Raw genomic sequence first — 17,296 nt, 5'->3', positions numbered from 1 at the left:
TTAATATACTGTTTTGAGGTTTAATTGAAAAAAAAAAAGTCTAATCACTTTAAATGTATTATGTTTTTATGTTAAATCTCGACCTGAAAGTAACTAAAGCTGGCAGCTAAAAGTAGTGGAGTAAAAAGTACAATATTTGTCTCAAAATGTAGTGGAGTAGAAGTATAAAGTTACATCAAATGGAAATACTCAAGTACAAGTACCTCAAGATTGTACTTAAGTACACTACTTGAGTAAATGTACTTCGTTACATTCCACTGATAATAACATTGCACTTAATAACAAAAACAGGAAAAGTCACATCATAAATAACATGTCAGTCACACTTGGAAGAGAAACTGATGGCTAACAGTAAAAAGGATTTCCCAAATTGTAGGTTATAAACATCCATCAGGATTTACAATCTGGTTTATTCCGGCTTTGTTCAACTTGAACTAATTGTACTTTTTGTATCTGTGTGCACTGAGTTTTCCTGTGCAAGAGCGATTAGTACTGACCTATCCTGCATGTAGTTTGACATCAAAATAAGAGGTATTTTTGAGTAGGAATGAGAATCTTTGTTAATCTCAAGGTTTGATTTCAATTCCTCACGTTATGATTTATAATTTCAGAATTGATTCTTCTACTCAGTAAACAGTAAAGGACACACAAACAGAATTGCAAACTCAGTAAAGCAGGCTTCAACGCCAGAGGTCCTGAGGCTGTTGGGTATTATCCAAAAGACCACAATCAAGCTCACCAAACACATTAGAGCTGGCTTCTTAAACTGAAGTGTTTCATTCATTCATTAACCCTTTGATGCACAGCATATAGACAACCCTTCTAATACACAACATGGGTCAAAAATGTCTCATTCATCCAAAGTTGATTTAAAATTAAATGACCTAATACTATAATAATAGTTATTTGTTTCAAACAGTTACTTTCCACACTCATATATTTAATATATTTAACATGTTTATGTATCATTTTGTCACACATACAGTGCATCTGGGAGGTATTCACAGCGCTTCATTTTTTCTCCACATTTTGTTGTTTCAGCCTTATTCCAAAATTAATTAAATTCATTTTTCCTTAAAATTATACACACAATACCCCATAATGAAGTTTTTGACCCATGTTGTGCATGAGAAGCGTAGTGATACAGAAAGGGTTTTTATTCAAAAAGTAAGAAATGAAAACAAAAAATTAGGATCTTTGATGATCAAAAACGAGTTGATTTAGGAAAAACTGGAATATGAAATGATGAAATTAATTTATTGCAAAGATATAGAAAAATAAAAACTCAGTCGGGTCACTTTAGACCCATGTTGTGCATCAAAGGGTTAAAGTATTCTCAACTATTCAACATGAGTTGAATTATTTTGTTAATCTCTTCAAAAGTATAAATCCCAACCTTAAATTCTCATGTGTCCTTTTTAGGATTATATGAGGATTAAATTATTAAAGGGCAACTTCATTACTATCTTAAATCTAAAAGAAATAAATAGGAATACATTCTTCCTAGCCAGCAGTGCTCATCCCAAAACCGGTTTAGCCAAGAGTCAGTGTTACTATAAGTGATGGAGATATTGACCAAAACTACAAAACACTACACTCGTATTTCTCCGTTAAACTAAATTGTTGCATGCCAAAAGAAGAGAGAAAGTGGGCTGGTGATAAATTATTCCTTCAGACTCTCCTCCTCCCTGCTTTTCTCTGTCTGCATCTTCCTTCCTTTTCTTTTCCTCCTTTTCTGCTCTGTTCACCCTCCACTCTCCTTCTCATCCTCCCTCCATCCTTCTTTCTTATCTCTCCATCCTCATCTGATGCAAGGCTTCACTCTGTTTGGCAATACCAACATAGAGTTTCCTTCTCCTTTTGTGAAGCGAGAGCTACTGTTGTCCAGGATGTCAGTGGAGTAAATAAAGTTCCCTGATTGATTGATTGATGGTGTGTGACAGGTGGGCGGTGTCCTCGGTGATGACCCGGCAGAATCAGATCCCGACTGAGGACGGAGGCCGGATCACTCTGGCCCTCATCCCCCTCTGGGACATGTGTAACCACACCAATGGACTGGTAAAGTCTTCATCTCATGCACACTTACATCCATTACAGTTGTTTTAATTCAAATTAAAGTTTTCCTATTGAGTGCTGGGAACGGTTGAATTAAGACTAGTGGTTGCTGATCTGCAGATCACCACCGGCTATAACCTGGAGGATGATCGCTGTGAATGTGTGGCGCTGCAGGACTACAAGGAGAACGAACAGGTGAAGACATTATCATATGCATTCTGTCTTGCTTCTCTCTGTCTGCACACACACTAAAACTGTATCAGTGCTACTGATGTTAGCAGGACAGTAAATGAAGGATAGACAGAGGTAAAAGAAGGGAGCTGAGACAAATAATAGGAAAGAATTCAGCTACGATGCTTTCACAACCCAAGTTTTTTATTTTATTTTATTTAAGCTTTATTTAACCAGGGAATATCCCATTGAGATTAAGAACCTCTTTTTCAAGGGAGCCCTGGCCAAGAGGCAGCAAACACAGAATACAGTTACATATTTACATAACAAACAGACCTTAAACACGTCATGAGAAACAAGTGCATGTTATGGAATTGGCCTCAATAACTCTTAGTTTGGATTTAAAAGTGCTCAAAGAAACAAATTCAGTTAATTTCCATTCTTTCTGGCGCATATTCCATGCATAAGGTGCAGAGTAAACAAATGCCCCTTTACCCAACTCCGTACGAGCAGAAGGGACATAAAGCAACAATTGATCTTGTGATCAAGTCCGTTTCATTAGCCCAAAGCACAATGAAATTGATAATTTTCGTTTTTTATTTGACAAGCTAACGAGCAGTTTTGACAAGCTAGCTAAAAGATAGCCTTTGAATTGTTTATTTACATAATTTACAATCTACAAGAGTTTGCAAGAGCACCGAAAAACAGAAAGAGAGTTACCGTCCGTTTCCGGCGTGATGACGTTTAATGTCCCCTACAACCACCGTAGTCTCATTTAGCCACTTGTTAGCAACCGCCTTTTTAAGGACATGTAAAAACTCACAAAAAATTCGAAAGTGGGTGTATTTGCTAACATATTTTATGTCGAACAACCAAACACGAACATCTCTAAAGCTTGTGTTAACCACAGACCTTATTTCAAGCATCTTACCTTTCAAAATCCCATTGAGTTTGAGAGGTTAGACCCCGGTGTTATTTTTTAAAAAGCAGATTTTATAGTTTTGAAGTTGCATTGTTGGAAACCTAGGTGTCAGGTTTGGACAGTGAATAATAAACTAAATATGTGCTCCCACTACATTGATTTTATTTATTTTTTTTACTGCCCATCCTGAGTCACTAGAAGTGAGTGGCGCAGGCTTGGTTGCAATGAAAACCAGCCAAACATCCTTAATGGAATACTTTGGGCATGCCTGCTGTAAATAAAAGGTGTGAAATCTGAGCAAAGGCAGTCCATGTTTAAGAGGGTTAAAATACTGTGAATTATATAAACTTTATTACAGGCTCTAGACCCAACAGCAAGACATACAACATACAAAAAAAAAAACAGTTACATAAACACATTCAAACATACTCTTATTCATGAGAGTTTTAAAAGGCACCCATACCAATGTTTCCACAGATATGATTGATACCTGACCGAGCTGCACTTGGGACTTGTGAGCATCATTATAATACAGTTTTGTGACTCATCAAGTCGAGACATAAATTTAAACATCAGGTTCCTCAAGAGAGCCTGTAAAGTGCTTAGCCCTGAGTCACAAAAGAGCTTACTAGCACTGCTACTCCTGGGCTTTTTCAGTAGTATCCTCAGACAGTCATTGTATGCTACCTGAAGTTTAGAATTAGAATTATTTGCATCTCTATTGAAATGAAAGGAAGTGATGATAATGGCGTTGATGCTGATGATTTATTCTTCCCGTTAGATCTACATCTTCTACGGCACGAGATCCAATGCCGAGTTTGTCATCCACAACGGCTTCTTCTTCCAAGACAACGCCCACGACCGAGTGAAGATCAAGCTGGGCGTCAGTAAGAGTGAGCGCCTTTACGCCATGAAGGCCGAAGTCCTGGCACGAGCCGGCATCCCAGCGTATGTGTCCAAATCCTCTTTTTCTCATCAGGCTGTCGAGGACAAACATTCCTCCTCCTGATACTTATAATCAGTGTCTGAACCTGCAAACTCGGCTGGAAACTGTTTACCCTAAAGCTTCTAATATGGGTCAAGGAGAGCTCCAGGCTCACGAATAATCCATGCACCTTTCATATAGCCGTGGTGCACTTTTGTCCTCCAGCATTAGATATTTCAGCCAATTAGGTCCCCCTTTGGCATAATTGAAACACATACCATAAATGTTGCAGCAGGTTTCTTTTCTTTTTTTTCCTCCCCCACCCCACCAAATATCAATTTACCATCCGCCCCAACACTTTCATCACCAAGTAGCTTAATCATTTCATCATTAGCCCCTTAATTGTATGCAGCATTCTCTGCTCGGCATTTTTAATCAGACGCCTTTTAATCTCTTATTGATGATAGTCTAAATCTCAACAGTGGAAATTAAATGAAACAATCCCTGTTGTTGCCGCGGTGCTCTATTAAACTGACAGATATGCTCGTAGATCATTTTCAAAGGAAACAGCAACAGATTCGATGTCTGGCATCACTGAGATGTTGAGCGGCTGCTATCATCACACTCTTCTCACAATGTGGAAATCATTCATTTTTATTCAATTTCTGCCTGATAAGTGGAAATAACTGAGCACAATCCACTATTCATTTGCAAATTTGTAATTAGCTTTTATTTCTATGGCAACAAAAACATACAGAACAGCGTTGTCTACAGAGAGCTGACTTTTTCCGGAGCTGAATGCTCTATAGCTGGAGCAGTGGTCAGAGGGATAATTTAATAGGAGCGGGGAGGCACCTCTAATGCATTTGTGAGGTGTAATAATGTCGACCCTGCACTACCGATTGCCACATCGATCACTTTGCTGAGATACAGGGAAAATATTGTCCTCTTCCAAATTACCTCAGTGTGTAATGTTATGATGGGGTGTTTCCCCAGCGCCCCCGGTTGTACGTTTTATACCTGCTTTTGTGAAAATCAAGTTTGGGTTTGAAAGCTGAAAATTTCAGATGTGTGTCTTCTTTTCTACAAAGATCCTTGTACCCCAAAGTAAGAGACAAAACCAGCAAAAAGATGCATTTGTTTAAGGGAATATTTCCTGGTATCTTAGGCCCCGTTTACACGAGGACGCTTGCGGGTAAAAACGACAAAATATTTTATCGGAAGTGCCTTTCGTTTAGACGGTGACGGCGTTTTTGGGGCTTAAAGACGCAAAAATCTGAAACCACCTTCCAAAGTGGAAAAGTTAAATCCGCTCTTCCGTAGCGTGTCCGTCTGCACTGACAAGATGCAAAACTCTGATCTGATCTGCTCACGTCACGTATGTGTTTACGTCACATACATGCTCCAGTACAGGAAATAAACAAACATGTGGGATTATTTCCATGCGTCGGACCTTCAAGCTGCTCTGGCAGCTCTAATAAACTTACAGGAGTCTTTCCACCAAATGTCCAGGATATGTACAGATAGTATTAGTGAACAGAGAAGGATCTGGAATTACCTCCATCACATTTTGGATGCAGCAATTCGTCGGAGGCGAGCCAGACGGCTGTGAACGAGACCTGGGAGATCTAGTGGATGGTGGAGAACTTTGTGGAAGGAGTAGCTGATGAAAATACGTGGTGTGAAAACTTCCACATGCCCAAAGATGCTCTTATGGCTTTAAGTGATGCCGCCTGGCTGCATACAATCCAATTTCACACACTTCTGCGTCACCGTATGCAGCAGATTTCCTCCCGAAAATGCTCGTCTAAACGAGGAATAAAAAGTGAAGACGTGACGCCACTTTTGCGTCTTCTGTTCAGACCGTCCTCGTGTAAACGTAGCCTTACTGTAGTATTTGCAGGGTATCCGCAGGGTCTTAAAAAGTCTAAAATCTAATAATTTAAATTTAAGGCCTTAAAATGTCTAAAATGTTTTTAAAATATCATAAAATGTCTTGAAATATCTTTAAAATGAATTAACATTACTCTTATTTAAAGCAAATGCATAAACTTCACTCTCACTTTTAAATGTTTCCATTTTTAAGGACACTATAAAATAACTACAAAATGAAGCTAAGTACTTGTGCAGCCCGGTCAGAATTTATCAAGCACAACCAACTAGTGTCCTGTGTGTGCTGTCGCGGTGTGTTACAGGCTTTAGCAAAACTTAACGAAAGCCCACAGCAAAGTCAAATTACCTCTTTAAGATGGGTAAGTGTGAGTTCAGCAATTTGTGGCTCCAGAACGAACAATTTGATTTGATTTTCCTTCATGTCTTTTGTATTTTTTTGCCAGTAAGGATGTGAAATGGGTCTTAAATTGTATTCATTATGGTCTTAAAAAGGTCTCAAATTGACTTGTTGAAACCTGCAGAGATCCTTATTTGTTTAGTTTTTTTGTATCTTCATCTCATTTCAAACAACCTTCACCATTTTGAGGAATAAGCTTATTTGTGGTATTTCTCACTGTGGGATGATGTGATTGATGTCAATCACATGCTGGAGTCAGGACATAGTTTACCTACTTCAGCATGGAGACTGTAGCAGGAGAAAGGGCTCTGTTCAAAGTCAAATGTAAGCATACCAACTACTTTACTGTTTACAACAGGTAGTATGTATAGTATTATTAGTATTATAGTAGTATAACATGTCAAGATTTCCAAATTAAGTCGATGAGCACAGGTTTTAGAAGTTAGGTACCAGACATTACAGCTGCGCCGTGACGACAGGACTCTTGGACTCATGGCCTGCACCAAGAATTGGTTTTGGCATGTGGACCAAGTCTTTGTAACCTTTGGACTGAGCCAGGCTAACTGTTTTCCACTTTGCCAAGTTTTTTAAAGTTAAGCCTTCAGAGTAACACATTCAGACTTAAATTCTGTACCAGACAGCCGTGTTTCCATCAGTGTTTTGAAGATTCTCATGAGAAAAGCTTGATGGAAACACCAAAATGTAAAAAAAAAAAATTCAAAAATGTGTACAAACATTTTAATGCTTGCTTTTTTGCGAAATAGGTGGAAGATGGAAACGCTTTTTGCAACATTTAACTCATGACTGATCAGCTGTTTCTGCTCTGCTGGTCAAAACAAGCTGAAATAAAAAACAATTATAAGTTGCCCAACTGAATCTAATTTCTGAAGACATATTTTCTCTCATGGGTGGCAAAAGTTGTCCGATTAGCAACTTCTTCTTCTTCTTCTACTGTTTACTGACTGAATAGCCTACAGCAATACATTACACTGCCATCTTCTGGAGAAAGTCGGTTTATGCAGCTTTGTTTATCCAATCTGAACCAGTTGATTGAAACGTCTCTAATTCACATTTTCTTTAATGTTAAAAATCTGATTTGAGTTAAATAGAAAGACAGCTACAGAAATCAATTCATTTTCTCATCAAATTCAAAGAAAAACAGCATGTGTGCCCATTACCCAAATTATTAAACTATTACTTATGGTCTCTCTGCAGTAACAGAAAAAAATGCATTTTTTTTCTTATTGCTTATTGGATGTATTTATTGATTAATTATTAATAAGTTGGTTTGTCTGTTTTGTTTTCAGGTCCTGTATCTTTGCTCTGCACTGTAATGAACCCCCCATTTCTGCCCAGCTGCTAGCCTTTCTCAGAGTCTTCTGCATGACAGAAGGTAAGACACTGACAGATACACACACACACACACACACACACACACACACACACACACACAAATACACACACTGTGAAATACCAGCAGCAGGACATTCCCTGTGGTACCTTGAAGCCACAAACCTGGCAGCACACTCTAAAACAAAACACGCCACAGTATCCGACGCTCCGCTGAGACCTTCGTCAAGCGGCTGCTTCCTCCCCACATCAGCAGAGGGGAAGAGCTGCAGAGGAGGTGGAAGTGGAGGAGAAGGAGAGGAAGAACAAGGCCTGTCCATTCCTTAGCTGGTTAATTGATCAAGGCAGGCCACCAGATGTGTGGAGGGAGCAATCCACCAGGGGATTTACAATATTCATCGACATGTATGCAGAATGGCACCGGTGTCATAAATCCCCATCCACACAAGGCCACATCCTCCTGTGTCGTGGGACTCATCTCCACGACCCCGCTTGATATATTATTCACGTTTTTGCTGCATGTTAATTTTTAAAATGGCCCCAATGCCTTTGGATGACTGGAGTGGAGTGGGGTGGGGGAATGTATCATTTCTGTGTGTGTGTGTGTGTGTGTGTGTGTGTGTGTTGACATTTCTTAACAGATGTGACATGATGGAATAGTGTGCGCACACAAGCGGAGAGCGGCGGTTCGCCTCCTTCACCTTTCCATGTAATGAAGCCATGTTTAAGTCCTCAGATCAGAGGCAGCAGGATACAGAAGAAAGAAAATAGTGACATCGTCTTATTTTACACATGCCGGAAATAGAAGTGTTGATCTTGACAATCGTGTCAATATCGCTGCAAATTTAGGCTTTTTTCATTAAAAAAAAATTCAGAGCAGTGAAGCTTAAAGTTGAGGAAAGTTTGATAAAATGCTGCAGTTGTTGTCGTCCATACATGTTTGATTTCAGTTCAGTTTGACTGAATACTTTGTTGGTCAGTCTGTGGGTTTGACTCTCATCGTGGAGAAATAAAAAGACTGGAGTGAGATGAATAGACTGAGAATTTTCTCTTATTTGACCAAAAAATTCTCGATTTAATTTAAAATCACAATAATATCGTATCAGGATAAAATCGTATCATGGGGCCTCTGCTGATTGACACCTCTACTTACTAGGTACAATATAATAAAAAATGTTTATCATCATTTGAAAATTTAATTTAGAATTTGTTTGGAAGGTGTACTGTTGTAATGATTCCTGGTTCATAATACCAAAAGAAACATGATTTTTGTGTGTGTGTGTGTGTGTGTGTTTTATTGTTTTTTTTTTCTTGTTTTTGTTTTTTTCCAGCAAGCCGAAGCAGGATGACATTGTCAGATAGGGTCTATTTTGTTAAGTAAAGATGTGCCATTGTCGGTTTTTTCATCTGATCGTATGCACACAAATATAGGTCGAAACATGTTTTGTCTGTTTTTCTTAATTGGAAGAAGAAATGAGCTGCCTCCCTGTGTGTTTATGTCCTTAGAACCTGTTACTTTTTATAGTCTGTGTTTCTCGCCTTAACTACTTGTCTTTAAATGCTTGCAGTGGGTTTGTTTTCTTTTGAAGAGATGCTAACATTTTGTTGGATTTCAGAGGAACTGAAGGACTACCTGCTCGGAGACAGTGCCATCAATAAGATCTTCACCCTTGGCAACAGTGAGTTCCCCGTCAGCTGGGAGAACGAAATCAAGTTGTGGACTTTCCTTGAGACCCGGGCTGCTTTACTGCTTAAGACCTACAAGACCACCTCACAGGTCAGTTGGCTAAAATATAAAGCCCCTTTCATAGTGCTGTTTCATGCCGCAACATTTACGTGGTTGGAACCACTATGAGCGGAACATTTGACGTTGCACGTAACGTCTAACACGCCTTCCACTTTGGCCCACAGTCATCGAATCACTGTTCATGGTAAATGGACCTGCACTTATATATCGCTTTTCTAGTCGCTTTGCGACCAGTCAAAGCGCTTTACACTACAGACTGCACTCATTCACCTGACACACACATTCATACTGGTGGCAGAGGCTACCAAGAAGCACCGGATACTCTGTGCACAGTTAGCGATGCTGGTTTGTTTACGATCAGCGGCAGACACCACATGTACAGTTAGTGACGGCGGCTGCAGTTGTTGTGCAGCTGCTGAGCGGGCGCCTGTGGCTCAGTTGGTAGAGCAGGTTGCCCATCGATCGGAGGGTTGGTGGTACCCTAAACGGTGCCACCTGCCACCATTGGGAATTCATTCTCACACCGATGAACGCAGCATCGGGAGCAATTTGGGGTTCAGTATCTTGCTCAAGGATACTTCGACATGTAGGCTGGCATGATCAGGGATCGAACCACCAACCCTCCGATCGGTGGACAACCTGCTCTACCAACTGAGCCACAGCCGCCCGCTCAGCAGCTGCACAACAACTGCAGCCGCCGTCACTAACGGTACATGTGGTGTCTGCTGCTGATCGTAAACAAACCAGCATCGCTAACTGTGCACAGAGTGTCCGGCCCATACATACTGTACTGCTACAGAGCTAACTGTGCAGCCTGTTAGCACTGTGCTACTGTGCAGCACTGCTGCTGCTCTGTTGCACAATTCTATCGACTCCTCCTTCGCAGGATCACTATGAACGCCCAAACGGTGAAAAGCTGGCACAGATCTTTCAGCAATATGGCGGGATATTTATGGGAAAGCACTATGAAAGGGGCTTGTGTTATATTAAAAGCTGTCTTCAACAGTGTGTCAAGGATTCAGTATGGCTCAAACAAACTGTACTGTACGATGGGTCGTCCAAACGAGTCTCGGACAGAAAGTTTTTTCACCTCCTTTTGAATGATTGAATTAACTCCTTGCTTGAACTCTTGTAGGAGGACCGCTCCATGCTGGAGAAACCTGATCTAACTCTCCATTCCCGCGTGGCGATCCAGCTCCGCCTGGCCGAAAAGCAGATCCTAGAGAAGGCGTCGGCCAGCGGACGGGCCAAGCGTCTGCGCTTTGAGAAGAAGCTGGAGGAGGGCGCTCCATTACCTCGGTATGAGGAGAGCGACATCGCTTTGCTGGAGAATACTGACGCAGATGCAAAGCTTCCCATCATCCTGCACAAGTTGGAGGAAGTGGAAGAAGGCCAGGAGATCCAGGTGGAGGAGCACAGTCACCTCCTGAACGGGGAGAAGGCTGTGTATGCTTTGGATATGGAGGCTAATGGAGAGCCAGTGCAGGAGGAGACTGAGGAGCAGGTCAGCAAAGATGTTAATCCAGCTTTGGACTCAATTGGAAGTTCAACCCAGAAGGGCCAAAGGCAAGTGGCCGATCTAAGTGCCAGTCGAACTGAAGACGATCCCAAAGAGAACAGTGAATAAATACATTTCACTTACTGCCACTTACAGGCCATGCTATTTATTTATTTTTGTGTCTCTTAAATGACTCAGAAATATAAAAGCTGAAAAAAATTGTAATTCAAAGTCGCAGAAGTTTTTTCAACTGTATGTTAATCCAGTGTGGCTTTTTCTTAGTTGTCTGCTGCTGAACTGGTTTTAAAATGCTGCCAGCGTGTCCCTCAGCGTTCTGTGCAGAACAGCTTTTGACTAAAATTAGCTTTTTTTGAAGTTTCAAACACTTAGGTTTACATTAAAACAGTCGGAGCATAGGAAGACAGCGGAGGGGACACTGGTTCCAGCGAACTGTTAGCTAAATGTTATTTCCACAAAGCCAAAATGTCTCTAATCTTGTGAATTGGTTTGCTTATTGCTGCAGTTTGTCTCCATACATGTCCAGTACACTTTGAGTTGACAATCATATTTTTCTAGTGCATTCTGGGGTACTGAGTTAAGACAGTCACTGCCCTCTATTCCCTTTTTGTTTCTAGTTAAAATCATTTCAAACAAAACATAAAATCATGAGCCTAGTTTGACAACACATGGAGGATGTTTTTTTGCTTTTTTTTTTTTAATGAAAGCTTTTTTTTTTTGCTTTTTTTTTTTTACCATAAATTGAACTTTTTTTATGTTATGGTGTTGCAGCCCTTAAGACAGAAACAAAGAGTTATGTTGTATGTTTTCTCATGAATGTACTCAGTTTACGTTGCAGAGATTATGTGACCCAGTGATCACTGAGAAAGCCATATGCAGTACTGAGGACTTAATGAGACAGAAGAAGAAGAAGATGACAGTTTATGTGAGTTTTTTCACCCGCCTAAAAAAAATAGGCAATTTCAACGTGACACCTTTTTGTATGAAAAACACGACAGCACTGTCAGTGTGTTTGTGATCTCTTTAGTGTGTGTTAACTGTAGGGGTGGCCCCAATAACTCAGTGATACGACTAGAGTCACTTCTGACTGAACTATGACAGTAAAAACATGGTGGGAGGAGACAAGCAATTTTTGGCCTTGATTCTTATCAGTCAGAACATTTTACCTTATTGTACAAAATGTAGTTGTGGGTTTAATCCTTGACCTAAACCACTTAAGGGATACGCGAGGTGAAATTCAAACATCATAACCTGAAATGTCCATTAACTCACACATTACTTTGTGAAGCTCCTTTGTGCTTCGACTCTACTACAGTTTTGCAGGGACATTTTTATAGTGGTACTTTATGTGGCTTAATAGCATTACATGGTTATATGTTGACATCTCAAATCAAGTTCCTCCCACTGGTTTTATTTGAGCTTTTGATTGCATTTCACAGTCTTCATCAGAACATGTAATTGTTGGTTAACGTGTCGTCATGTCACCTGTTTATGCAACTTGGTTCATGTCATAACAAGTGGTTGTATTTAGTGATAATCAGTGGTGAACACCCAAAGTCCACTCTCTCATTTAGTAGAATCACTGCACTTCCAGTCTGACTTAGTGTTCTGCTGTCCGACCCATCTACAGCCAATCAGGAGAGAAGACTGTAGCACCCAATGAATCATTTCCTGAAAATGCACTTGATCGAACATGTAAGAAAAGCAAGTAATGTAATAACTAACTTGACCAATAATGTAATTAAATGTCCTGACTGATACTGTAGTAAAATTTTTACTGAGATGTAAAGTGTGCAAGTTTACGATTTACATGTTTCATGATCACTTTACAACAGATGGCTAGTGCATTGTTATCAGGCAAAGATTTATGAAACTAAAATGACCCACCCATACCCATGCTGATTGGTCAGCCTGTTCACCCCTAAAAAACGTCAGTACAGGCAGCAAAAACGAGCTATATTAACATATTTTGAGCTATATTTACGGGGTTCGAGTCCTGTTTGAAAACAAAAGTAAATGATTTTTGACTGAAGTTACGTTGTTTACATAAGTTACATGAATCAAATTATTGTTTCAACGTAACTTAGGTTTTTTTTTGCGTAAATTGCGGTATTCACGTTCACATTTAAGTAAATGTATATTCTCTTTAAACTTCTTTTATAGCGTCTTACCAGGAAGGTTTTTCTCCTGAACCTCGGTCAGTGGTTTTATGACATAAATCCACAGTAACTGCAGCCTTTTTTACAACCCTGAGTGTGCGACAAGACAAGATGAAGGCAAAACAATCCATGAAATATTATTTTTCAACTGAGTCAACAGTTATTCTTCTTATGTCTTCTTTACCTGGTCTGATATATTGAATATGGTATTCAAAAACTGCTTTGAATGGAATTTGAGAGTAAAAGTTAATTTGTAATGCATGAATTCATTCAAAAGTAGAAACTCAATTGTTTTACCTTTTATTACATTATTGGTCAAGTTGTTACATCACTGGGTTTTATTCTATTTTTGATCAAGTTAAGTGCAAATTGTATTACATTGTCAGGAAATGATTCCATCACTGGCTGCTACAAGGATTTTAGAACTGAACTATGAGCACCCTTTTCTTTATTTGACTGTGTGGCAAAGTAATGTCTTCTCACATGCTCAACATGAATATATGGTCTTTGACGTTGGATGTCTTCCTGCCAACCTGGTCTCACAGAAATCCGTGAAATAGCCACAGAATCGCTCAAATTTCCGTGAAACTGACACGGATTTCGCTACAATGCAAGTTAATGACAGTCATATCCCATGGCTATTGGTTTGTTCCAAGTCACGTGACTTTCAAGGTCCCAGCGGTCAGAACAAAAAACATGGCGGACAGTTCTCTCATTTTTAGTGAAAAATCAATATTTTGATCACATTTCTAGCGAGAAATATATGTTTTATTTTCTAAATATTCACTCAGTGAATGTACATAATCACTTTGTATGTTGGAATAGCCACGGGATGTGACTGTCATTAACTTGCATTGTAGCGAAATCCGTGTCAGTTTCACGGAAATTTGAGCGATTCCGTGGCTATTCCACGGATTTTGAGTTAAGCGAAATCCGTGGCTATTTCACGGATTTCTGTGAGACCATGTTGCTTCCTCCTTATGGACACGTACTCCTTTGACTCTCTGAACATCTCCCCCACACACAACCACATGGTATAATGTGATCAAAGTGCCATATTTACAGTAATTCACATGGTGACACCTAAACCAACGCTTTTGAAACTAAAAGAACTTCATTAACTGATGAAGACGAGAATGAGCTGCAATTCTCTTGACTGATACATCACAACTACAGTAGAATAAAAAGGTTCAACTTAAGCTTCCATAAAGGCGAGCTGGACTATATTTTCTGGCTCTGCCCTCCTTCTTATCTGAAGTAGGTTCCTATATAGATTAGATAAATAAGTTCAATGTGCCTTGTTCTCCACTCTCTCTACAGTGGAGCAGGTGGGTCAAATGTTATTGCTTAAAGAAATGATAACCAAAACTATAAAAATAAAATAGAACTTTGTTTTGGGACTGTCGGCGAAGCTGCTTCTCATGTTTGCTGTGACTTTTCTCTGGCTCTAAGATGAAAGATTCTTTAGTTTTAATATCCCGTTTCAAATTTGCTTGAACAGAGTGGACCACACACTGTTGCTGGAGTCAAGTTTGGTGGGTTGTTTAAAGAAGGTGGCGCAATTAATAAAAACATTTTTGAAATCTCTTTAAACCTAGACTACTGTCTCAACTATACTGTATAAAGTTATAAAATTGTCTAAGTAAACAATACACAATCACACTCTTATGACTGAATGAACCTGGTCTCGGAGAAATCCGTGGAATAGCCACGGAATCACTCAAATTTCCGTGAAACTGACACGGATTTCGCTACAATGCAAGTTAAAGACAGTCATATCCCGTGGCCATCCCATTGATATTTTTTCCTATTGGTTTGTTCCAAGTCACGTGACTTTTAAGGTCCCGGCAGTCAGAACAAAAAACATGGCGGACAGTTCTCTCATTTTTAGTGAAAAAATTAAGATTTTGACTTTGTTTCTGCATAAAAATGGATTTTGATCACATTTCTAGCGAGAAATGTATGTTTTATTTTCTAAATATTCACTCAGTGAATGTACATAATCACTTTGTATGTTGAAATAGCCACGGGATATGACTGTCATTAACTTGCATTGTAGCGAAATCTGTGTCAGTTTCACGGAAATTTGAGCGATTCCGTGGCTATTCCACAGATTTTGAGTTAAGCGAAATCTGTGGCTATTTCACGGATTTCTGTGAGACCATGTTGGACTGAATAGATAATGGTACAATGGCCATACTCTTAACAGAAGTGTTGTATTTATGAGCTACTGGCAGTCGATTCAAAAGTTCTGCCTTTCCTTATTCCAAGCTGATGTACTGGAGGGAAAAGGGGCAGTTGTTTTCCTCCGGTCAGAAACAAACCGCATCTTTCTGCTTTAACAATACAATATAAAGTTGCAGAAATGGCTTTGTTGCAGCCAGTTTGCATTTTTACTTTATTTTGCTTCTGCACATCTTACAAAATTATAATTTCCTTTTATCAGCTAAAGCAGTTGTTTTCCGTGTTTTATAGACTGAATGGGACTAAGGAAGCCAAACATATTTAGTCTGAATCAATTTAAATTTTTCATTAATTGGCATTTGAAAGACATTTTTAAAATGATTAAAAATAGCAGTAGAGTTATATTTTCCATCATGCTGTAAGTGGGACATGAACCCAAAATGTGAAGAGGTTTATCTTTGTATTTATTTTTGATAATTATTAAAAACTGTCATCTAAACTGGTCAAGAGAATTTCATTTGAAAATCTTGCAAATGTTATCATTGAGCTTTTATATCCGTTCCTGTTCTACACAGTGTAGGAAAGAATAGTAACATTTCAAGAAAAATAACAGGAAAAAAATTTGCTTTAGATGACTGAGACAATTTAATTGATTTTATTCTACTGTCCGTGCATTGTCAGGAGAAAAACACAACTATCAACAGCTGTAAAGCTCACTAATTAACTAATGCTATCAATGAATCTGCCAATATCAGAAAATAGAGAATAATCCCCACAGTTTTGCAAAGCTCAAGGTAACGTCCTCAAATTGCTTTTGTTTTGCTTTTGTTTCTTGAAACTAAATTCAAATCATGAAGATAGTAACGACGACCTATCAGGGCCAAGTATAAAATTAATTCATTCATTTCAACCTGGGGGAGGGGGGTATTATTTAGAGTTTCAAAGTGGCAAATCTAGGAGTAAAAAGTAGCAGATTTATGAGGGAAAATAATCATAAAAATGGTCTAGGCATCGGATTTATCAATAAGGAAATCCTCGTGGTTTTAACCCAGAATCACCATATTATCAGAAGTATCCGGACTTTGAAGAAACATTGCTGTGAATTGGGCCTATTCAGAAGAAAACACCGTAGTAATTTGGATGAGGTGAGAGCTTTTCTGCATCAGGAACTACAACGCAATGGGCAGAAGCAAGGAAAAAAAGGATACTCATAAATCTGCAACTTTTTTCTTCTAGATTTGCCACTCAATCTCAATTTTCAATAATCTCAAATTTGCGACTTTTTTCCTCAAAATATAACCCCCCTCCCCCAGATCTGTATTTTATTTTATTTTTTCATAGATAGATAGATATTTCTTTTACTATCATAAAATTGTGTTCAGAATCCAATAAATCCATTATCAGTACGGTTGCAGGTTGGTTTTATGTTGATCAACTAATCATTAATTAAATCTATACATATACATAATATATACTTCCAACTCACAGACATAGAGAGGGCTATCCATCTCATCATTCATTCATTCATTAATTTATTTAATTCTCACTGAGAAAGTAAAGAAGCGTATTTACCAAAATGTTAAACCATTTCTTTAAAGTTATAGCACAACCCCTTGGTAGTTCTGCTTCTAAAAAAAATGGTTTTGGAATTTTCTCAACGAATTGAAACGGAGCTTTACAACTGTCCCTGGTCTCCCCTACATGATATTTGCTGTCAGACAAACATGCCAGGTAAAATTCCATTTTTCTTTTGAACGTTTGAACTGAGCATATTGTAGCTCAGTGAACCTTGACTTTGGCCTGCATGGTCACCTGAAATGTGAGTTGAGGGGTCACATGGTTCACATGGTTAACCTGTAAAGTTAGAAAGGTTTGATGGTGGTAGTGAACTGTTAGTGCCACGGTTTTCCCTCTCCAAGTGGTTTAATGCATTAATACGACCAAAACTAGGTTCTGTTTACCTTAGGTCACATGTTT

The 17,296-nt window shown here is 39.0% G+C and overlaps 1 protein-coding gene across 2 annotated transcripts in view; it reads left to right on the top strand.

The window, feature by feature from the left end:
• Positions 1–14,728, top strand: part of setd3 (SET domain containing 3, actin histidine methyltransferase) — a 36,477-nt gene extending 21,749 nt beyond the window's left edge. For both annotated transcript variants that reach the window (XM_059352892.1, XM_059352891.1), the window contains exons 8-13: positions 1,944–2,058; positions 2,176–2,250; positions 3,930–4,096; positions 7,671–7,756; positions 9,330–9,490; positions 10,596–14,728. In XM_059352892.1, the coding sequence (XP_059208875.1) occupies positions 1,944–2,058; positions 2,176–2,250; positions 3,930–4,096; positions 7,671–7,756; positions 9,330–9,490; positions 10,596–11,087 (1,096 nt within the window). In that variant the 3' untranslated portion in view covers positions 11,088–14,728. The remainder of the gene's footprint in view (positions 1–1,943; positions 2,059–2,175; positions 2,251–3,929; positions 4,097–7,670; positions 7,757–9,329; positions 9,491–10,595) is intronic.
• The last annotated feature ends 2,568 nt before the right edge of the window (positions 14,729–17,296 follow it).

Source organism: Centropristis striata, chromosome 16 (assembly GCF_030273125.1).
Source record: "Centropristis striata isolate RG_2023a ecotype Rhode Island chromosome 16, C.striata_1.0, whole genome shotgun sequence".
Classification (NCBI taxonomy): Eukaryota; Metazoa; Chordata; class Actinopteri; order Perciformes; family Serranidae; genus Centropristis; species Centropristis striata.
Note: the sequence above shows the minus strand (reverse complement) of the source record. Positions and strands in the feature narration are given on the sequence as shown.